The following is a 24,076-nucleotide window of genomic DNA, read 5'->3' on the forward strand; positions in this document are numbered from 1 at the left end:
AAGAAGAAAACAAGATCGAACAGAGGAATGGGTAGGTTGACAGGAAACCTGGATCAAATCGTTAGGATAGAAAAAAGAAAGGCGGCCAGACTACAATCCCAGATTGATACACATCAATTTGAGCGTACGAGAAGGTGAGAAGGACAACAAGGAATGACGTCAAGCTAGGAAAGCCAGTCATTATCATAAGTATCATAACAAAGGGTCACATTGGACTCAAGACTGTACGACTATGAAAAGAGGGTGACTGAGCTGGCAGGAACGAGGGAGTTGGGGAGGATGGTTCCAGAAAGCTCAAAGCCAAAAAGGTGCCATGAGTCTGGATGCGATTCAAGAAGGTGTAATAGTCCCGACCGGTGACGACAATACTAAATTGATGCCCACAAGGACAATAGGGATAAGGTGCCCCCAAAGGGTGATAGGAATAAGGCACCCATAGGGGAGATCTGGGCGATAGCCGGGGGTTCGCTAGGGGCAACGTGTCCATATCTAGCTGGAAGGTGCATGCACGGAGGGTAAGGTCTAAGGAAATATATGTGACAGACAGGGCTCCCAAGCATAAAAAAATTTGACACTTGCAGTCATATCCTTCGGGGAGAAAGATTGAGAATGAGTCTTGTACGCACACAATGATGCCTTGGCAGTTACTCTCATAGTAGCCAATTATATGATCAAGCGGATACTGATTGACAACGGAAGCTTGGTAGATATACTATTCTGGGAAGTTTTCAATAGGGTGGGTATTAGCGCCAACATGCTCCCCAACACACTGTGTCTTTGGAGAAGAGCATGGAGGTTAGAGATGAACAGAGCCTGCAACAGGCTGAAGCCAACGAGCCATTGGAAAGAGTAACACTGTGCCCCGACCACTCCAGCGCTACCACACATATCAGGACCCAAGTCCCTCCATGGGATAGAGAATCTCTAAAGTAGCTGTTAATAAAGCACACTGATGTTTTTGCTTGGAGCCATGAGGAGATGCCTGGGATAGACAACAGTATTATCGAACATTAGCTATGTTTAGATCCCTTGCTTAAGACAGTGTGCTAGAAAAGAAAGTCGTTTAGTGTAGAAAAGTATGCAGCCATTAATGAAGAGGTGAAACTTCTGCTTGCCGTTGGATTCATCAAGGAAGCCCATTATCCAGAGTGGTTGTCCAATGTCATTCTAGTGAAGAAGGCAAATAGAAAGTGGAGAATGTGTGTCGATTTCACCGATTTAAATAAGGCTTGCCCAAAGGACAGTTTCCCTTCACCACATTGATGTTATCGTACCATAGCAGGACACAAGATGCTGAGTTTCATGGACTCCTATTCAAGATACAATCAAATTCGAATGCACCTGGTAGACAAAGAAAAGATGTCGTTCATTACAGATTAGAGATTGTATTGCTACTTGGTTATGCCATTTGGGTTGAAGAATGTAGGAGCGACTTACCAAAGGTTGGTTAATCAAATTTTTAATAAGTAGATTGGGAACTGCATGGTAGTATATGTTGACAACCTACTAGTGAAGAGCAAAGAACCCACCCAGCACCTTAGCAACTTATGAGTGGCTTTCAGAATCCTATGCCATCACATGATGAAACTAAACCCAGTGAAATGTGCCTTTGGGGTTGAGTTTGGAAAGTTCTCAGGATTTATTGTGTCCGAGAGAGGAATTGATGCCTCTCCCTAGAAAATAGAGGCCATCCTCAACATGAAGCCGTCGAGGAATTTGAATGACACTCAGTGATTGATGGGAAGGGTAAACCCTGAGTATATTCATAGCTAGGTCGATGGACAAATGCCTTCCTTTCTTCCGAGTGCTATGCAAGACGCACCCTTGGGATAAAGAATGTGATGAAGCTTTTGAAAAGCTAAAGCAACACCTGGCCAACCTGCTAATCCTAAAGTAATGAGAGAAAGGCGACATACTCTACACATATCTGGCGGTCTACTCGCATGTAGTTTCATCAATCTTAGTAAAAGAAGAAGGAGTTGCCCAGCTTCTTGTATACTATGTAAGTCGAGCTTTGAGGAGGGCGGAGGTGAGGTACCCTCGAGTGGAAATGTTAGCCTTCGCGTTGGTGACAGCAGCCAGGAGGCTTCGTCCATACTTCCAGGCTCACCCAGTAAAGGTACTCGCAGAGAGCCCATTGGTAAAGGCACTGTAGAAACCTGACAATTCAGGAAGGTTAGTAGGGTGATTGATCGAGCTAAGTGAGTTTGATATAGAATATATGCCATGGAATGATGTAAAGGGGCTAGCATTGGTGGACTTTGTGGTAGAAGTTTTGGGTTTTCCCCAAGAAGATGTGGTAACTCCGACAGGCAAGCCATGGTTGCTCTTCATTGATAGCTCCTCCTGCCGAGCGAGTGGAGATTTAGGAGTGCATTTACTTAGTCTTGATAGTCAAGAACAAGATTACATGGCAACATTAACATTCAAAGTAACCATTAAATGTCCTAGGCCGCAATGATAGGAGTAGCTGAGGTGGAGGTAAAATCGGATTCGCAGGCAGTGGTCAACCATGTGCTAGGTCTATATGCCATGAAGGGAGAGAGGTTGAAGAAGTATTTGGCCCGGTTCTGGGAGGCATGCGATCATTTTTCATATTTTAATATATCTCAAATACCTTGGGAGGGGGGGGGGATAATGAAGTGGTGGATAGATTGACAAGCACAACATTAGGAATGGAAGAAGCACTAGTCCCATGGTGAGTCAAAAGAAAATTTATCGAGATCCCAGCCATTGCGAAGAAAGTGGGGGTCCTAGGCCCAAACGTTCCAAAACGGGTTGGTGACATGGTCGAATATTTGGGCATAGGTAAATTGCTCAAAGGAAAGGAAGAGAATAAGGAGAAGGGCAGCGAGATTCATGCTCATCGATGAGATCCTTTAAAAAATGGGCTTTTCAACCCCACTACTACGATGCATCTCACCACAAGAGGTGCAGTATGCCCTAGCGGAAATACACAAAAGAATATGTGGGAACCATTTGGGCGAAAAGGCCCTAGCTAGGAAGGCGGTAAGGTTTGGGTACTATTGGCCCAAAGCACTAAGGAAAGCTTGAGAGTTTACTAAAAAGTTCACCAAATGCCAAACGTACGCACCGGTGCCTCATGTCCCCTCAAAGGAGTTAACCTCCATGACCGCACCCTAGCCCTTTGCCCAGTGGGGTGCAGATTTGGTTGGTCCTTTCCCTTCGAGGAGAGGAGGCGTGAAGTTCATAATCGTTGCAATGGATTATTTCACAAAGTGGGCAGAGGTAGAGCCATTGGCAACAGTGACAAGCATGGCTATGATAAGAGTTTTGTAGAAGAATGTCATCTGTAGATACAAGATCTCGCAAAGCATAGTAACGGACAATGGGAGCCAATTTGACTCAGACCATTATAGGGAATGGTGTGCAAAGTTGAAGATAAAAGTAAAGTACTCTTCGCTGGGTCATCCACAAGCAAACGGACAAGCAGAAGTGACAAATAAAGCATTACTTTCAATCCTAAAGAAGAGGCTCGCAGAGAAGAAGGGAGAGTGGGCGGATGAACTGCTAGGACTGCTATGGGCAAACATAACCTCAGTGAAAACCCTTACAGGAGAATCCCCATTCACACTTGCATATGGGTGCGAAGTGGTCCCCCTAGTAGAAATAGGGCTGTCAGGTTTCCGAACACTTTACTTCTCAGTGCCCCAAAATGACAAAGCAAGGGAAGAATTCCTCGACCTATTGGAAGAGGAAAGGGAAATAGCAGAAGCAAGGATTTTACATGAAAAGAATAAGGCTGAACAATATTTCAACAAGAGAGTAAGGCCTAGGACATTTAAGATAGGGGATCTAGTTTTGAAAGAAAGCTGGGTGACCACAAAAGAAGAAGGCAAATTGGGACCCCGATAGGAAGGACCATATGTGGTAGTAGCAAACAACAGACTAAGGTCCTATCGCCTGAAGGATCACCAGAGCAAGGAGTTACCGCACTCATGAAATGCGAAACACTTAAAGAAATTCTACCTGTAGCGGTGTCATTTGTTTCATTTTACACTCATTACATATACTTGTTATAATTCCAATTATCGTCACCTTTCCATGTTGTTATCTTTCCGCATGTTGTTTTTATCTTAGTGCGAGCATTTTTTACTAAATCTAACGCGTAGGTAAGAAAGGGCACGGAGGTCACTAGACCACACCACCTTTAAACACCTATGATAAGCCTTAGTAGCTTGCAATGCCATGTAAAAAGGGCATGGAGGTCATCAAACAACGATAGCCTTAAACACCTATGATAAGCCTTAGTAGCTTACAATGCCATATAAAAAGGGTATGGAGGTCACTAGACCACACCACCCTTAGACATCTATGATAAGCCTTAGTAGCTTGCAATGCCATATAAAAATGGCATGGAGGTTATCAGACCATGCCACCCTTAAACACCTATAATAAGCTTTAGCAGCTTGTCGTCCCATGTAAAATGGGTGCGGAGGTCACTAGACCACACCACCCTTAAACACTTATGACAAGCCTTAGCAGCTTGCAGTGCCATGTAAAAAGGGTGCGGAGGTTATTAGACCACGTCACCCTTAAACACCTATGACAAGCTTTAGCAGCTTGTAGTGCCATGTAAAAAGGGCATAGAGGTCATTAGAACACGTCACCCTTAAACACTTATCACAAGCCCTAACAGCTTACGGTGCCATGTACATAGGATGCAGATGTCACTTGACCATGCCACCCTTAAACGTGTATGGCAAACCTTAGCAGCTTGCAGCGTCGATCAAAGTAGACATGGTGGGCAACAAGGCACCACCCTTTAAACAAAAATCAGTGATAGAGTAAGGAAAATAGGAAGAAAGGGTAATTATGGCTAAAATAAAAAGACAACAAGTAATCCAAAAGAAATTATACTAGAATCGTCATTACAACGTTGGAAGCAAACTAGAGCTGTTATCACAAAATCTAAGACAAACTACAGAAACTACAATATAAAAGTACCTGGGAGATCAGGTGGCATCATTTCTATCAGGCGACGACAGGGGAGGGACATCTCTAAAGGCTTTAGCCATTTCAGCCCACCTGAATGTGTCAACAAGGCGACGGGTAGCTGCATCGGGATGACCCTGATCCAAGCCGCGAGGTCGGTGGAGGGGTCAGTAACCAAAGGAGACCTGAGCCTCAATATATTGGCACCATAACCATAGGCCAAATGCATGATCTCTGGTTACAGGTATAGAGGTTAGCTGGGTACGTAGGCATGCAACTTCTACTCGGGTGACAGCCAACTCATTCTTTTCTCAGTCAGCTATTGGTCCTTTGCAAGAAAGGCCAGCTACAGTTTTCAGTGCTCTATGCTAGAGTCCTTTTGGCTCTCCTTGTACTACTCATGTCGTCACCTAAGCTCTGTCAAAGCCCTCTGCACCTCAGAAAGATCAAGTGAAGTAAGGCAGCCCTTTTCCATAGCTACAACCAACTCCTGTACCAGCCCACGATTGCTTTCCTGAGAATAGGCTAGCTCCTAGCGAGTAGAGTCTAACTCCTTGGTGTGGGCAATGAGGTTAGCATTGAGGTCGTCTTTTTTAGACTTAAAGTCCTTCTGAGCATGACTCACTCAAAAATGAGTAGAACAAAGGCTATCCCAAGTGCAGGAGGATGTCGTGTAATAATTAGGAATAAATTTCTAGATCGTCTCCTCAGGGAAAGTTACTTAAAATTAAATTCGTTGAAAAATGTGAAAAACTTCACAAAGAGAAAACAAGTTGATGATATGTGCAATGGATGGAAAAGGGTACTAGTCATGGACTAGATTCATGTTTTTAAATTTTGATTGTCGGATTGGATTGTAAAGGACTAATAAATTAAACTCAGAAATTACTAAATTAAGAATTAAACTAAATTAGAAAGTAATTTACAAAACATGCACTGAAAATTGAAAATGCATAAAACCAAGATTCTAGAATTCGTCTTTGTATTTAAATCACAAATTCTCAAAATAACACATAACAATTGTAATCTCTATTAAATGAAAGCTTAAAGAAAAAATAAAAATAAATAACATGAAATAAGTAAACAACAAATAAATTACCCAACTAAAACAAAAACAAAAGCTCTCTTCTTCACTTTCTGAAAAAATATAATTCAAGCCAACTAAATCTCCTCTAGAAAAATAAATCTAAACCGACTCACTTCACTTTACGAATGAAAAGCTCAATTCCCTCTACTCCCATGTATCATGTTTCAGAAAAATCAAAAACAAAAGCTCTCAACCAAACCCTTCTTGCAATAAATTAAACTAGCACACTTAATGAAAACTTCTAAAACAATTCTTTTGTTGCATGAAACCAACTAGCACACTTAATTAAAACTTCTAAAACAATTCTTTGGTTGCATGAAACCAAACTAACACACTTGCAAGAATTTAAGGTATTACACTTAATGAAATAAAATTCTAGAACAATTTTTAATACACTTAATAAAAAGCATTGCAACAAAAAAAACTGCCGAACAAAAACTAAAGATTTCAGCCAAAAAAACTGCCGAACATGAGTAGTATTTCCAGCCTTCTCTTCCTCCCCTTCTGCTGCTGCTGCTTGCTAAATAAATAGCTAATCTCTTGCTATCCAGCTTAAATGAAAGAAAGAAGAAGAATAAAATCTCTGCTGCTGCATGTCCAAGTGGTCCCATGGTCCCATGTGATCTCTTGCTGCTCCAGCTGCTGCACGTCCGAGTGCTGTCCATGCACTGTTGTGGAACCAACAAAAGGAATAAAACTTGCTCTTCAACATGCTTCCATGCAAAAGCTAAAATCGAATCCTCAATGCTTCAGCAGTCAGCATCTGATCTCCATTTGGTGCCAGCGTGATCTCTTCTGTCGAAGCTGAGGGCCTGCTGTTCTTCTGCTGAGCTGCATGTGTGAGTGTTTCCATCTCTCAGCTTCACATGCCAAAAGCTGCTTTCCAACGAAATGATGAATGAGCTGCTGTGAGTTGCTGTTTTGATGCATGTGTGAGTGTTCTCCTGCTGCATGTGTGACTGTTCTGCTGGTCTGCATGTGTGAGTCCGAATGAGTGTTGTCCGAGTGAGTGTTCTACTGGTCTGCATGTGTGAGTGTTCTCCTGCTATTGAGTGTCTTTACTGCAGGTTTATTGCATGTGTGAGCTGCTGTGGTCCATGTGATGCTATTAATCTCTTGCTGCACGTCCAGCTACTCGAAAAAGAAGGAATAAATTTGCTGCTGCACATTCAATCATCCGGAAAGAAGAATAATTCTACTGCTGTCCGAGTGTCTGCAACGTGCTGCCTCCCATTCTTCTCCTGCAACGTGCTTGTGCATGGTTCTGTTTTTGGTCCAGCACATGATTACGTTGCTTTCTTGCGTGTTGTCCATGTGATGCCGTGGTGACCTTCCATGTGCAGAAGCAAGAAAGCTGAAATGAACAGCTTGCCTTCCAGCAACACATAACTGATCTCCTGCACGTCCAGCTACTGCACGTTCAAGTGAGTTTCCTTGCTGCATGTGTATAGGACCTACAAGCCAAAATTCATTGTTTTGAGTCATGCATGCGTTAATGACTTCCAATCTATTCAAAAAGTTTAACATACGGATCACACACAAAATTTATCTCATACCAAGCTTTCTAAATAAGATAAAATATGCATATGAATAAACATTATCCAATTAAATCTCAAGTTATAAAATTAAGCATAAACTCATGCTATTAATCAATTTAAATCACAACTTGTATTTATTCTTATTAACCATTTTTTCCATTTGAAACCAATAATAATGTCATGATGAATTTAAAATATATTGGTTTTAAATAGCTAAAATATGCAATATTTTAACTCAATCAGAGCACAGGAGAGCTGAGCCCTAACAGAATCTCTCTCCAACTCCATAAGCCTTGATGCAAAGTTATCCCTGACCTTTGCCTCTTAGGCACGATGTACTTCATCACGAAGCCCAAGGACTTCATTTTCAGGAATTTCCAGGTCGCCGTGCAGGGAGTAAGAATAGCCTTCTGACTGTTCTAATAGTATTTCCAACCTTCTTGGAGAGCACCTTCATCTCTGCCTTCTCCACCCTACATTTCTTGAAGTCGGCCTTCAAAACATAGCATAACTTCCACCTTTCCTAAACCTCTTCCTCCAGACAAGCTCGGTCTGCAATAATCTAGGTCACCAAGTCATTGATTCACTACCAAAAGACACGGTACTTAGGTCATAATCACAAACAAACAAGAAGGGAAGAAAAGGAGAAAAGGACACGACATTACCTCATAAAGCCAGTCCTTTAGTTGGCTAGCCATCTCAGCTGTGGCCTCAGCTTGTGAGTTGGTAGAAGAAGAGGAAGCACCGTAATGAATTTCTACAGGGCCAAGGACGCCCCTAGCAAAAAACTCCCATCAGGCCCTGGGGTTGAATCTGCCACTCCCTCTAGGGATCACCTGAGACCTCCAAACTGGCGGGTGGCACAGGTGTACGCTAGGTCTACATCAATCAAATGAGCACCTTTGCCTACCAGGCTGCCCAGGCCCTGAACAAAAAGAGACTCAGTCTCCCCACTGAAAGAAGGGGTGAAGGGGGGTGGGATGGAGAGACACTTGCCGCTACCATTCAAAGAAGGGGTAGTGCCCCCAAAAATGATAGGTGGCAGGGTCTCGAGAAGGGGGTCGCTTGCCTCAGCCTCCTCACGCAATCCTTAGTGATGAAGGATCCTACTGTCACCCATGTCGCCCAGGCCTTCCATACTTGTAGGGATGGTATTCTTGCCTCCACCTACAGCAGTGCTTGCCTCTCTATTATGCCTACCCTTGATTGAAGGGTGTGCAAAGTCTTCTGTGATGATTGGATGGACTTCCTCACCCATTACAGGACCCAAGTTGAGGGAGTCAACGACTTCAGCATCCAACTCACCCTCCCTTACTAAGTCCTCAAACATAGGGAACTCAAAGACGAGGTTGGACTCCAATGTATGCATTTATTGGGAGGTCTCGAGTTGGAAGGTGGCGGCTAGATCAAAGAGGGCCAGACTAGCTAGACCCTTAGCATCCCCCAGGCCTGGGCAGTATGTCCACACAGGAGAGGCGTCAGGGATAGAAGACAGAGTAACAATGGCGGGGTGGATGCTTGAGAAAGGTCGCATACTGGAGGCATCATAATTTTTCTTTGCTTTGGGGTAGGGGCGGGCCCTCTTCTTCTCCCTTTTCTCTTTCTTTTCTTTTCTTTCCTTGTTTTCTTTCATTTCTTCTTTTTCTTTCTTATCCTTCTTCTCTTTCTTCTCTATCTTCTCTTTCTTCCTTTTCTTTTGCTACCTATCTTGGCTATCCTGCTTGTCCTTCTTTGGCAAAGAGGGTGGAGCCATGACCAAAGTCAGAAACAAATGCCCTTGAACATTGGAGCGATTGGGGGACAACAGGAAGCGATCAATATGGGCAGGGGTCAACAAGAAATCAGTCAAAAGGTTGTCAGGGTGATCCTTAGCCCAAGCATGAACAGTCTCGATCCAGGCTAGTTCCTGGTCAGATAGGGGCTCCATACCTACCCAAAAACTTTTTTCTTTAGGTATTATACCCCAATTCACCCTAATTAGGAAATCTCATTAGTGGGTCTCTGAGGCTGGGATATTCCAGCCTTTACTAATAATGTAGGAATACTAACTTGTCCAAGTCTTCGCATTGGAATAACAGGTTTCGAGGATAGGGCTAGTGTTTGCCCTTTGTGTTTCTTGCGGAAACTTAGAACATTACCCTTGGTAGATGGTCATAAGTTGTAAAAAGATAGAAATTCTCAAGTAGTTAGGTCGGGGTAAAACTCCTTGAGGGGCTCCAAAGCCATACAGAAATACGATACAAGCGTAGATAAAGGCCCTCAATGTGAACGGGTGGAGTTGAGCAGGGGATATGCGAAGAAGATCCAAAATGTTGCGCAAAGGGTAACAGAAGGGAAGCCTTAACCCGTGAACTAGGAGAGCCACCACCTTGCCTGCGAAACCCTCGTCATCAACACATTCTCAAGGGGGAACTTTCAACAACGTTGTGTCGGGAATATGGTACTCCTTCCGAATCACTGCCGAGTCCCATTGCCTGAGGGTTGAGCGCCACCCAAACCCTTCATAGGTTGGGAGATCTAAAATATGGGATAACTGCACATTAGTAAGACGAGCAGAAATGCTACCGTTTTTAGCCATGGAAAGGGAGGGCAAAAAGTGGTGAATGGTTAACGAAGGAGGTACAAGCAAGAGAGAGAGTCAGAAAGAAAACATAAGCAAGAAGAGATTGTACAGAAAGAGGGAAGACTAAAAGGGTTGAGAATAATATATTTGAATATTGAATGTGAAGGGCTAGCCATTGTAGGCATCATGACCTGACAGAGGAATGAAATGGTAACTGTTGCACGTAATCCCGTAATCATTGCCATGTCAATAGTAAGTCATCAGTACTCTTATTTCTCAAAAATTGGAAGTGGTGGGATCAGAAGAATGATGGGATAGCAAGGTAGCTTGAAGGTTTGAGAGGAAGGGTAGCCCATCGAGTTCAACGCAAAATGGGGTCGTGGGTGCTTAAAAGGCCTAAAATGTCCAACTCAATTTAACTTGCAACAACAACAGAGCTCATGTTCTAAAAATTGGTCTGCACAAAATTGTAAGGGAAAATTTAGAATAAAGAGTAGAAAGAAATTACCAACGCCTTGGGGCGAAGGGAATTTGCGGGGTAACTAGAGGTTCCATTTAGTGTTTTCAACCTAACATGGAATGGTCTCAGTCACACGGGCCCAAGCTAGAGGTTCCAGGCCCAGTAGAGCTTTATGTTCCACCTTGCATGGAAGGATAACAATTCCATGAGCGTTTATGATTACTCCAGTTATTTAGGGATAATCTAAGCTGTTAAACATCACGTGAGCTTGATCTAACTTTAGTGTTGATCTAACTCAACTTAAAGCCTATATATACCAGGTAACCCCAAAGATAGAGTCAATTTGAATTCTTGATTAGTTGTGTGTTACTTTTTACTGACTTAAGCATCAGAGTGGTTGTAAGCATACAACACCAACATTCTCTAGCATTTTGCGGGTGGACTGTTATGTTTGGGTGGTGAGACACGTCCATTACAGATGTGTTGGGGGTTTTTTTTTTTTAAATCCAAACTGGGCTTTAAACTTTGGGAATGTTTTTAGATGGACATCCAAAGAGCAAATCCAATTTCAAGTCCAAAGATTTCCATCAAATCTCTCACTATTCTACTCTTTAACACTACAATTTTCCATTATCTTTCTTATTTTTAGTTTTTTTTATGAATGGTATTTTGATGAGTGTAATTCTAGATACAAGTCAAGAGCATGCATGCCTCTGGCGATTTCTTTGAGAAAAAGTTGGATTCATAATAATTATTTTTTCTAAGCGGATTCCACTTTTTTCAAAGGATGTGCATGGGGCGTGCATGTTGGCCTAGATTTGTGTTACGTGCTTCCTGCTCGCGAAATCACCAGAAGAAGATCTATGTTGCAAGTTACAAAAACAGAACAGATTAATGCAATACACCTTACAATCTCACCGTGCAAGAAACACACAACCAAACAATCAAAAATTCATCATATTTTTTTAGTAGAGATTTTCGAGCAATCCCTAAGCTCCACAAGTTCCTTCGGAATCGATTACAAGAATTCAGATAAGCATTCCCTAAAGCAAATCAGTGTTTTATACTGCCATTTCCATTCAAACAGAATAACAACTAACTACTAACTGCAGAAGAACACGACGTCGCTTTACGTGTACTCAGCCTCGACTTGATGCCTTCCCACGATACACCATTTTATTAATGCCATACGCACCGTATTGAAGCCACGAATTATTTCCTCGTTATTCTCAATACGCACCGTTTAAAGCTTGGTCGTTAAATTCGTTATTTTCACTTCAGCCTTCAACCAGAACACCCCTTACATTCTCCCCCCCTTAAGGGACTTGCCCACAAGGCCTTCAACCAGAACACCCCTTCATAGTATAGTGCCCACCAAATGAGGATAGAGTTGTTGCAGTTTCCACAAAGTTTCCCAAGAATCATCTTCAGCAGTAGCCCCCACCCAACGAACCAACACTTTAGTAACAGCATGATTGCCCTGCTGTTGTAAGCTTCTCTCAAGAATTTGCTGAGGCTCAGGCTGTAATTGACCAGAAGAATCCGTAGGAGGTAAGGTAGGCAAGGGAATAATGTGCTAGCCAAGTTTCTTTTTAAGGCATGAGACATGGAAAACTGGGTGAATTTTGGAAGTATCAGGTAAATTCAACTTATATGCCACTGTCCCAAGTTTCTGCAGAATCTGGAAAGGGCCATAAAAACGTGGGGCTAACTTCATATTGTGTCTCATAGCTACTGTCTTTTGTCGATAAGGCTGGAGTCTCAAAAATACCCAATCCCCAACTTCAAAGGATCTGTCACTCCTTTTCCTGTCAGCAAAACACTTCATTCTCTGTTGAGCTTTGAAGATGTTATCTCTTAATAAGGACAGCACTTCCTCCCTGGACCTTAATTGCTTATCCACAGCATCATTGGAAGAAGTACCTGGCACATAAGCCAGCAAGTGAGGAGGAGGGTAACCATAAAGAGCCTCGAAAGGAGTAGTGTTAGTGGTAGAATGGATAGTGGTGTTATAACACCATTCAGCCATTGGCAGCCATGAATTCCATTCCTTAGGCTTGTGACTGCACTAACACCTTAGGTAGCCCTCTACACATTTGTTCAAGGCTTCTGTCTGACCATTAGACTGTGGATGGTAAGATGAACTAAAATCCAAAGAAACTCCCTGCAACTGAAATAATTGCCTCCAAAATGCACTTGTAAAAACTGTGTCCCTATCTGAAACAATGGAACGAGGAAGGCCATGTAATTTAAAGACACCAGTGAAAAATACTTGAGCCACCTTAGCTGCAGTATAGGGGTGTGAGAGAGAAAAGAAATGAGCAAATTTGGTTAATCAATCAATAACAGAAAAAATGATAGAAACTCCATTAGAAAGTGGCAAGCCTTCAATGAAGTCCATGGAGATGTCCAACCATGGAGAATCTGGTATAGGCAAGGGCTACAACAACCCAGGATACAAGACATTCTCATTCTTACTGACTTGGCAAACATCACATTCTTTGACCAATCTCCTGATATCTTTCCTCATACCTTCCCACCAAAAGTCCCTTCTAGCACGATGCAGTGTTTTGTGATAGCCTACATGGCCAGCCTGTGGGTTGTTATGAATATACTCAAGGATTTTGGATTGAATGGAAGATGCAGGAACAACCACCATCTTCCCTTTCCTCAGCAACAGCCCTTGTTGCATAGAAAAGTGTTTAGGGCCTGGTTCTCCCATCTGCAATTTAGTAACAATATCATATATCCTTGGGCACAAAGGATAGCTTCCTTTTAGCTCATCAATCCACAAGGGAGTGGGAAAGGAGATCACTGCCAAAACAGCTTGTTCTTCCTCATCCTTTCTTGAAAGAGTATCAGCCACCAAATTCTCTTTCCCTTTTTTATAATCCACAGAAAAATCATTACCTATGAGTTTTGAAACCCATTTATGTTGAGCTTCAGTCCCAATCTTCTGTTCTACCAAGAACTTGAGTGCTTGTTGATCAGTCTTAATCTTAAAAGAGTGGCCAAGAAGATAAGGTCTCCATTTCTGCACTGTAGAAACTAAAGCCAGCAATTCTTTTTCATATGTTGACAGAAACAATGCCTTCCCTTTCAAAGCTTTGCTATAAAATGCTATAGGTTGAGCCTCTTGCATTAAAACTGCACCAAGACCCACACCAGATGCATCACACTCAATGGTGAATGGTTTATTGAAATTTGGCAATCTCAACACAGGAGGACTGCTCACAGCTGCTTTTAACATATCAAAGGCAACAACAGCTTGTTCATTCCAACAAAATGAATTTTTCTTCAACAATTCTGTTAGAGGGGCAGCTATCGAGCCATAGCCTTTAGTGAACTTCCTATAATATCCAATCAAACCTAAAAACCCCCTTAATGACTTCAAGGTTTTAGGAATGGGCCATTCAACCATAGCTGCAGTTTTTGAAGAATCTGTCTGCACACCCTTCCCAGAAATAATATGTCCCAAGTACTCAATCTCATGTACCCCAAACTTACACTTTGACCTTTTAGCATAAAGAGTATGTTGTCTTAGTATGCTCAAAACAGTGTGCACATGTTTCAAATGATCTTCAAGAGTTCTACTATAAACGAGTATATCATAAAAAAAAACCAACACAAACCTTCTCAAAAAAGGTTTGAAAATGTGGTTCATCAACCCTTGAAAGGTGGCAGGTACATTGGTAAGGCCAAATGGCATGACTAGGAATTCGTAATGGCCTTCATGGGTTCTAAAAGCTGTCTTTTCAATATCCCCATCCCTTACTCGAATCTGATGATATCCAGCTCTTAAATCCAGTTTTGAAAATATCTGTGCCCCAAACAATTCATCCAGCAATTCATCTATAACAGGGATTGGAAACTTGTCTTTGATAGTTTCCTGATTAAGAGCTCTATAATCAACACACATACGCCAAGTACCATCAGCTTTCTTAACCAACAATACTGGAGAAGAAAATGGACTCTGGCTAGGTCTCACCACACCATACTGCAGCAATTCATGAACAATCTTTTCTATTTCAGACTTCTGGTAATGAGGATACCTGTAAGGTCTAACAGAAACAGGTGAAGCCCCTTCCTTCAAGTTAATTGGATGGTCAAATTCTCTTCTTGGTGGCAGTCCAACAGGTTCCTCGAAAACATCAGCAAACTCCTCAAGCAATGCAGACACTGGTCCTTCAACACACATCTTAGTAGGCTCATGGTCAATAAGCATCAATTGGAATAACCAACCTTGCTTATTCACGAAATCAGACTTGAAGCCTTTAGCACCAACCAACATTTGAACAGTTGCAGAAGTTAAGCCCTTCAATTTAATGGCTTGACCCTCCCAAGTAAAACTCATGGACATATCCAAGAAATTCCAAGTAATCGAGCCCAATGTCTTCAACCATTCGACCCCAAGTACAACATCACAACCCCCTAAAGAAAGAACATGAAAGGGAACAGGAAACCTTGAGCCTTGAAGCTTAATGATTTCTTGCCCACTGCCTTGAGTCACAATTTTTTCCCCATTAGCCACACAGACTTGCAAACAAGAATCTTGCTGAACTTTCAGCTTTGCTACTTGAACTACTGCAGGGTCCAAAAAATTGTGTGCTCCCTGAATCAACCAGAACTTCAACAACACAAGAGCCCACATAACCATGCAACCTCATAGCATTACCCCCAATACAACCTGAAATAGCATTGACAGAAACCTCCAAGCTATCACCCTCATCAGACTTAGGCTCTTCATGAATAGAAACCTCAGACTCCTCAACTTCTGGTTGGCTTTCTATATCAGAATCAAGTTGAATAAAATAGACTTTTGGTTTCTTACACACATGATTCGGATTCCATTTTTCTTCACAATGGAAACACATGCCTTTCTTCCTCTTTTCATCAATATGAGAAGGATTAACCTTCTTAAAAGGCAACAAGCCTTTGGGACTCTGAGAAACTGAGTCATTAAGAGCAGTGGTGTTAATTGGCCACTTATCAGCATAGTGATTAGTAGGCCTGCAAGATTTTCTAGAGGACAACACATATTCCTCCTGTAACTTAGCCAGACCAAAAGCAGCCCCCAAATTCAATGGATTAAACATTTTAACAGGAATTCGAATGTCATCTTTTAATCCACTAATGAAGCAACTCATTTTGTGTCGTTCAGATAAGCCTCTGAATCTATTAGTCAATGCCTCAAATTGAGAAGTATACAAACTCACAGAAGAAGTTTGTCTCAACCTAGTCAGAGCTTCCATAGGATCATCAAATGAGGATGGTCCAAACCTTGTTTGTAAAGCTACCACCAAGGTCTCCCAAGAATTAAATTGCCTCGAGTCTAAACCATTTTGGTACCAAACCAAAGCTTCCCCATCCATATGGTGTGAGGCAACCATTAACTTCTGGTGAAATGGAACTTGAAAACAGTCAAAGTACTGATTAGCCTTAAAGACTCAACCAGCAGGTTCCAGTCCATTAAAACGTGGAAAATCCAATCTGAAATTCCTTTGAACCCCACCCCTTTCATCATGAGGTCTAGCATCATTATCTCTATCACGAGGAGTGTCTCTCTCCCTACGAGAGATTATATTCATAGTTTCCACCAAAGTTTTTAAAACATCAGACATTTGATCTAACCTCTCTGCCATGCCAGAAATGGCGATCTGGTGATGCTCCAACTGTTGCTGCACCATTTCTTGCTATTGACCCTTCAATGCTCCCCGTGTCCCTTCTGCCATCAGTAAGGATCGACTGCTATGCTGATACCAATTGTTACGTGCTTCCTGCTCGCAGAATCACCAGAAGAAGATCTATGTTGCAAGTTATAGAAACAAAACAGATTAATGCAATACACCTGACAATCTCACCGTGCAAGAAACACACAACCAAACAATCAAAAATTCATCATATTTTCTTAGTAGAGATTTTCGAGCAATCCCATAGCTCCACAAGTTCCTTCGGAATCGATTACAAGAATTCAGATAAGCATTCCCTAAAGCAAATCAGTGTTTTATACTGCCATTTCCATTCTAACAGAATAACAACTAACTACTAACTGCAGAAGAACACGACGCCGCTTTACGTGTACTCAGCCTCGACTTGATGCCTTCCCACGACGCACCGTTTTATTAATGCCATACGCACCGTATTGAAGCCACGAATTATTTCCTCCTTATTCTCAATACGCACCGTTTAAAGCTTGGCCGTTAAATTCGTTATTTTCACTTCAGCCTTCAACCAGAACACCCCTTACAATTTGCACAAATTTTCCTTTTGATGTAGTAGTTTCCAATCAGACATGACTACGCTAGGAAGTTCAGTTCTTAGTTATTCATTGGTTTGTGACAAACAAAAGAGTAGTCCAGTGACTGATACATGTTTAAATATGTAGATAATTCGAATTGAATTTATATAAGTCTATAATTTTATTCATATTATATGCTCATTCCTTGCTCAGATCAACACAAAAGTGATGACCGCAACTAATTCCTAAGAAGAAGTCGATTTATCTTGCTAGTGATCTTGGCCTTTTTTCCTTGCTACTTGCTCTACTAATTTGTTATCTAATGGCTTGCTAGAGCTGCTATAGGTATTTACTTTTGCCTAACATCTTGGGCCTTCCGAGGGATTCAATACATTGGATCTGCATGCCAATAATCAAGAAGTTGGTGGATGGCTTGTCCTTCTCTCTCTACTTTAAAGAGTAAGAGTGTAAGGTTATGGTTTCTTTTTATCTCGATACAAAGAACTATGTCTCTCAGTGTGAGCTGAGACTTAGTTTCATTCTTGTCATGAGTTCAGTGCTTGTCACGAGCTCACAGTAAGTTCTGGCCTACTTTACTCTAGGCTCGAAGGGAAAGTTTCTTTGTTTGTCTAGTTCCTAAGGCTTTTTCTTTTGGCATTCTGGTAGAAGGTTACAATCTTTGTTGTAAAACACATATGGTGGACAAGGAACTTTCCAAGCTATGAGAAGGACTCAACTTGACTGAGGTAGAAGAAGAGCTAGTCAAGGTCTTAGACCAAGACATCTTGGTGGCAGCTCAGAGAGAAAAAAACTGCCTGATGGTTAAGGTCATCACTGAAAGGAATTTCAACAAGGAAGCCTTTCGCTCCACTATGCCATAGGTATGGAGAGTGGAAAGAGGTTTGACTTTCACTGAGATAGGAGAGAGTAGCTTCATTTTGGAGGTTGGAAAGTGTTCAGACAAGGAGAAGATTATTAAAGGAAGGCCTTGGACTTTTGATAGGAACTTAATAGGCATCCAAGACATCGACAGTAGCCTTCTCCCTAGTGCAATAAGTTTCTCCCAATAACCATTCTGGGTTTAGCTCCACAATATCCCTTTCATTGTAATGATGGAAGAATATGGTAAGCAAATTGCCTCAGCAATCGAAAAATTCATTAAAGTAGAGGTGGACAAGGAGGGTCAAGGTTGGGGTAGATGCTTGAGAGTGTAAGTGGAGGTAGATATTGCTAAACCTATGGTCAAAGGGAGACGGATACAGGTAGAGGAGAGGAAAATTTGGGTAGCATTCAAGTATGAACGACTGCAGAACTTCTACTTCAGATGTGGGGTCCATTATGCACCCAGGAAGGGTCGTACTAGAAAAATCAAGGGGACCAACCATCCCAATATGGCCCTTGGCTTTGCGCCATTCTATCCAAAAGTCCAATAGTGGCTTCCAGGTCCTTTGGAGATAGCTCACCATCAATCTACCCTAAACCAAAGGGGCAAAAACCAGGCATGGTGGGGAAGGGTTGCGAGGCTGGGACATGCAGAGTTGTACCTAGGGGAAGGATAGCGATGCAAGTCTCCATGAATGAGGCCTTTGCATGGCCGCAATCCCAAGAAAGGATTCAAAGCTACTCCCTCATAGGTGAGCTCACACTCTCTTCCAAAGTGGACAAGAACCACTCTTTACCTGTAGGAGAAACCTATAATACAGTCCATACTACCCTGCCAAAACAAACCTTTTCACCTATTGGAAAATGTCTAGACGTTGACATGGACCAAGGCCCCATAACCTTAGATATCTAAACTAAGGTTGCCCATCCCAACCCTTCAACCAAAAGCTCATAAAGGTATGACAGAACCGTCCCTGTACAAAAAGCTCCTATCGAGTACTCCATTAAAACTAGGAATGTAAAAGCAAAGCCTGAGACACTCCCTCCTTAAATCCTGATAGCCCTCTTGTTTAAAAAAAAAAAAAAGAACTTGTAGTAAAATTTTGGGAGACATCTCAAATGTCCATGAAACCAAAAGAACAAAGCTACAACCCTTGTGTGTCAAGCTCCACTAGGTCAACAAAATTGAAGCTCACAAACTACTGGCAGAGGCTGCAAGGCATCCATGCCAAAACCCATGAATCTAATCAGTTGGAACTATTGAGGGCCCTCGGATAGTTAACTTCCTTAACCTCCTAGTTAAGAATAAGAGCCCATCCATGATTTTTCTCATGGAAACAAAGTGTGCAACAACAAGAGTGGAAGAAGTCAGAAGAATTTTGAAGTTTGATGTGTGCTTGCTTGTTGAGAGCAAAGGAAGTAGTGGTGGCCTCGCATTAATGTGGAAAAATCTTGCTATGGTGGTTATCTATAACTACTCTAGATGGCATATTAGTGCTCATGTTTCAAGCAATATAGATAGACACTCCTGGTTCTTCATAGAATTTTATGGTCATCCTGAGACCTTAAAAAGGAGTAGTAGCCGGGACTTCTTAAAATCACTAAAACCAATGGCTTTAACTCCATGGCTATGCTGTAGTGACTTCATTGAGATAACCTGTCAGGATGAGAAGATGGGAAGCATTCCCAGATCCTATAAACAAATGGAGCTATTTAGAAATGCCCTTGAGTGGTGTTCCTTGAATATGGTTTTGATAGTAGGACCAAAATATACTTGGGAAAATAATAGGAGTGGACCAAACTTCACCAAACAACTACTGGATCGAGTATTTGCCAACCCAACATGGCTACAACTATTCAAGGAAGCCTCATGCACTGTCAACCCTCCTGTGAAGTCAGAGCACTCACCCTTCCATATTAGCTTAGATAATAAAAGAAACCAAGGAAGGCCTAAGCCTAAAATATTTCAGGTTTGAAGTTGCATGGAGCCTGAAGGAGGGTTGTGCTTCAACTATTAAGGAGGCGTGGGGGAAAGCTGCTCCTAGTGAGAATCAAACCACCATGATGACTAGAAGATTAAGTAATTGCAGCTTAGCTCTGAAGAGGTGGAATGCTACATAGAACAGAAGCACACCTACTGAAATTAAGTACAAAATGACAAGGCGTAGTGAATTAGAAGAAGCAGGAGGAGGGGATCAGGTGAGCTCTATATTCAAGTTGCAAGGTGAGATTGAGACATCCCTAGATGAGGAAGATCTGAAGTGGAAGTAAAGGGCAAAACAACATTGGCTGAAAATGGGAGATAAAAACACAAAATTTTATCACCTACACGCCACTCAAAGAATGAACACCAACAGAATTACTCAAATTTTGGATGGCAAGGGTTCACTGATTGCTGAAAAGCAACACATAGGGTCTATTTTCTCTTCTTTCTTCAATGATCTCTTTACCACTTCGAATCCTTCTGGCATATCAAAATGCCTGAAGGATATGCCCCAGAAAGTATCTCTTGAGATGAATATATACTGGCAAAGGAGTTCACAGAAGATGAGATCAAGGTGGCTGTGTTTTAGATGAATGGATTAGGCTTTTTAGGGCCAGATGGATTTCCTGCATTAATCTATCAATCAAACTAGGACTTGCTTGGGGAAGAATTCAATAATTTTTCCCTTAATATCCTGAATGAAGGGGGCCTTTTGAGGGAGCCAATGACACATTCATTACTCTCATCCCAAAGGTTAAAGAGGCCAAGCAAGTTTCTGATTTTAGGCTTATTAGCTTATGTAATGTTTTATACAATTGTAGCTAAAGTGATTTCAAATAGACTTAAATTTGTACCACCTAACATCATTTCCCCAAATCAGAGTGCTTTTGTTCCAGGTAAGAGGCTATCACAGATAACATTCTAGTGGCCTATGAAGCTCTCCACACAATGGCAACCAGATTACAAGGAAGATCATGTTTTATGACTTTCAAACTAGATATGAGTATGGCCTATGACAAGGTGGAATGGCATTTCCTATCTTCAGTAATGTCCAAAATGGGATTTGAAAACAACTAGATCTCCTTGGTGATGAAATGCATCTCTTCATTCTCATATTCCATCATTCTCACTAGTGAACCTCAAGCTCCTTTCAAGCCATCTCGAGGCCTAAGGCAAGGGGACCCGCTCTCCCCTTACCTCTTCATTTTGTGTGCAGAAGCATTATCCTGCCTACTTCACAAGGCAGAAAGAGAAGGGAGTCTCACTAGTGTCTAGATGGGAAGAGGCCCCATTAGAGTCAATCACCTCTTCTTTGCTTATGACAACATGATCTTTTGCAAATCAATCTCCCTAGAGTGTAGTAGGTTGATGAGGATCTTGAGCCAATATGAATGTGCCTCTGATCAAATGCTAAATAAGGAAAAATCATCCATTTACTTCAACAAGAAAACCTCATCTGGAAAAAAAAAAAAAAAAAAAAGAACTATCCTGCAACTAGCAGAGGTTAAGGCAACTGGCTCCTTTGAGAGATATCTTGGACTTCCTGCTATGAGGGTTAGAGCATAGACAACACCTTTCATGGGTTAGTTGATAAGGTGTGGGCTCAAGTTGCCAACTAAAAGACAAACTGCCTATATGTAGTTGGAAAAGAGATTCTACTCAAGTCTGTCCTGTAGGCTATCCCCACCTATACCATGGGGATCTTTCTCCTACCTCAGTCCATAACAAATAGGTTGGACCAGCTTTTACAAAAATTTTGGTGGGCTTTAGTGAGGACCAAACCAGAATCTAGTGGGTCAAGTGGGATAAACTCAGCAAGCCAAAGGAGCAGGGTGGTTTGGGATTCAAAAACTTCAAAGGCTTCAATTTGGCACTTTTAGCAAAACAAAGTTGACAAGTTCTCACAAAACCTAGCTCCCTTCCTGCACAAATACTAAAACAGAAGTACTCTGCCCATGACTCCATTTTGAATGCAAAATTGGGCCATAGACCTTCTCTACTCTAGTGGAGCCTAAAAGTTGGACTAAGTCTCCTGAAGGAAAGCCTTTTTTGGAAAATTAGCAATGGGGTTTAGGTCAAGATATGGGAGGATAGGTCGTTACCCAGACCCCACTTTCTAACTCCAAATCCTAGCAGGAATGATACTATAGTAGTAACTCAGGTGGGTGAACTGATTGATCTAGTTTTAAGGAAATGGGATGACAACTTGATAAACTATCTATTCTCACAGGACTGTGTGGACATCATAAAGACTATTCCCATCAACTTGGGTAGTAGAGAGGATCATTTGGGGTGGGGAGGCACATCAAATGGCATCTTCACAGTAAGGAGTGCATACCACCTTCATAGAGAGTTACAAACCAATCTAGAGGGTGGTACCTTAAACAATCCAACTTAAGATGGCTTTTGGAAGTCAATGTGGAAATTGAAGGTACCAAATGCAATTAGGATGTTCTTATGGAGGGCTTGCATTGAGGTGATGCCTACTTTTAGCAACTTGTTCAAAAGGAAAATCAGAGAGGACAACATTTGCCCTATTTGTCACCTAGAGGAGGAGACCTCATGTCATGTATTATGGAGTTGTTGAGCAGCCTGAGATGTATGGAGACAAGCTAGCAGACAATTACAAAAACTGGCCATAAATTATACATGTTTTAAGGTCATTTGGAATCAAATGCTGGAAAGGCTACCTCAATATGTATTGGAAGAAGGTGGCATGATTGTAAGACTTATCTAGACAAGGAGGAATGACTTCATGCATGGGAAAGCTTTCAGGCACCCAAATACTATAATCCAAAAAGGTGAAATTGACTTGAGGTGCTTTAAGGCCATCCAAACTACTGACCCTATTGGTATTGCTAGGCCTAGTATCTTGGCTGAGAAATGGAGAAAACCACTCAACTGGGATGCAGCTATTAATGTGTCAAGGGGATTGATTGGCATTCGATCCACAATTAGGGACTACAACGGGAGAGTCCTGGGCACACTTATAGCTAGAAGGAACATGTACCTTTCACCATATGTTGCAGAAGCATATGCCTTGATGGTGGTTGTTCTGTTCAGTAAAGAAGGTTGGGATACATGAACTAAATCTTGAAGATGACTCTCTTTAGGTGGCCGAAAAGCTGCAGAAACCAGTTGAGGATTCGAGTCCAGGTGACCAAATAGTTGAAGACACAAGGAATGTTCTAAAGTCCTTTGTATCTTGAAATGTCTGTCATACTAAAAGGGATGCTAATATGGCTACACAATTGCTAGCCAAGGATACCCTTTTAAGTGAATTTTATCTATATGATCTAGAGAAGACCCCAATTTGTATTAAGCAAGTAGTTGCTATAGAAGCTTTGTAACATGTTTGCTTAAGCAATAAAGTTATCTCCTCTTTTTTCTGAATAAAAAAAAAAAGAAGTTGGTGCTTAAACCAAACCTAAAGCATGCATTGGAGCAATATTGTGAAAAGTTAAGCTTAACCATCCCTAGCCTAGCTACTCAAAAAACTACCAACACAAATTTAAGAAAATAAAAATAAAAACATATATATATATATGCACCTCATGTCAATAGAAATATGTTGGAGTTGCATGCATTGTCAAAAATTGAACATCCAAATAATTAGGGGTGTAAATCGGTCTAGTTCAGTTTGGAGGGTGATGGATCAAAATTTTTGGTCCATCATTTTTTCTAGACCGGACTAGACCGAACATCCATAGGAATCGAATGGGCTGGACCGGTAGCTATTGGTCTGATCCGATCCGATCCGTTCGGTTCGACCTCATTACTAATTTAAAATTAAGTGAATTATTAATGTAGATTATATATCTAACTCATTAAAAACATATTTTACATGGTCAATGATAATAAATTAGATGAAAATTCTATCATTAACTTATATAATTATTATATAAAAATAATATATTAAATTATTAAAAATATTTTTAAAATATATATAGGAGTTCGTTCGGTCTGGTCCAGACTAATTGGCTTACAACCCTTGAAATGATATATAGTTGGAGTAGCACTTACAGCAAAAATTGAAAGTTATAGCAATTCTCATAAAAATACAAGTTTTTTGTTTGGTTGAGTCCTTTTTAAGGGAAGGAATAGCTATTCAATGTGAACTAATATTTCCATGAACTGAGGAAGGGAGCATCTATATATTCCAATGACTTTGGAATAGCAAATTTTCATAACACCCTTACATTTTTTGAATTATTTTTCAACATGTGAAAAATTATTGGTTGGCTGGCCACCCAAGAAGATCAGCCATTCCAGTGGTGGTCCAGTCATCCTATGGGTTTTAGATTTAGTAGCCAACTGCCACCATGCTTTTTTAGTGTTTAAAAATAATAAAGAATGCTTTTCTTTTTT

General features: G+C 41.4%; 2 protein-coding genes across 2 annotated transcripts; one reads left to right on the top strand and one right to left on the bottom strand.

Annotated features, from left to right (window-relative positions):
* The first annotated feature begins 2,050 nt into the window (after nt 1-2,050).
* LOC122304663 lies at nt 2,051-3,876 on the top strand. The gene is made up of 4 exons (XM_043116920.1): nt 2,051-2,140; nt 2,243-2,299; nt 2,452-2,567; nt 3,318-3,876. The coding sequence occupies exons 1-4, from the start codon at nt 2,051-2,053 to the stop codon at nt 3,874-3,876; spliced, it is 822 nt and encodes a 273-aa protein (XP_042972854.1).
* A 9,922-nt stretch (nt 3,877-13,798) lies between these two features.
* On the bottom strand, nt 13,799-15,994 carry LOC122304664. Its single transcript, XM_043116921.1, has 4 exons — nt 15,142-15,994; nt 14,237-15,035; nt 13,982-14,119; nt 13,799-13,841 (listed from the first exon to the last, which is right to left on the bottom strand). The coding sequence occupies exons 1-4, from the start codon at nt 15,992-15,994 to the stop codon at nt 13,799-13,801; spliced, it is 1,833 nt and encodes a 610-aa protein (XP_042972855.1).
* Between the last annotated feature and the right edge of the window lie 8,082 nt (nt 15,995-24,076).

The sequence above is a fragment of the Carya illinoinensis genome, chromosome 3 (assembly GCF_018687715.1).
Source record: "Carya illinoinensis cultivar Pawnee chromosome 3, C.illinoinensisPawnee_v1, whole genome shotgun sequence".
NCBI classification, from domain to species: Eukaryota; Viridiplantae; Streptophyta; class Magnoliopsida; order Fagales; family Juglandaceae; genus Carya; species Carya illinoinensis.

What these genes read in the sequence shown, in the direction of transcription:
- LOC122304663 (XM_043116920.1), top strand. Translation starts at nt 2,051, where the DNA reads ATGTTAGCCTTCGCGTTGGTGACAGCAGCCAGGAGGCTTCGTCCATAC. An exon ending in TACTCGCAGAGAGCCCATTG is followed by an intron (nt 2,141 to 2,242) that starts GTAAAGGCACTG and finishes AATGATGTAAAG; the next exon opens with GGGCTAGCATTGGTGGACTT. An exon ending in TTGAAGAAGTATTTGGCCCG is followed by an intron (nt 2,568 to 3,317) that starts GTTCTGGGAGGC and finishes TGTCATCTGTAG; the next exon opens with ATACAAGATCTCGCAAAGCA.
- LOC122304664 (XM_043116921.1), bottom strand. Translation starts at nt 15,994, where the DNA reads ATGGTTGCCTCACACCATATGGATGGGGAAGCTTTGGTTTGGTACCAA. An exon ending in AGCAAGATTCTTGTTTGCAA is followed by an intron (nt 15,036 to 15,141) that starts GTCTGTGTGGCT and finishes TTCTTTCTTTAG; the next exon opens with GGGGTTGTGATGTTGTACTT. An exon ending in TTCAAACCTTTTTTGAGAAG is followed by an intron (nt 14,120 to 14,236) that starts GTTTGTGTTGGT and finishes TTATGCTAAAAG; the next exon opens with GTCAAAGTGTAAGTTTGGGG.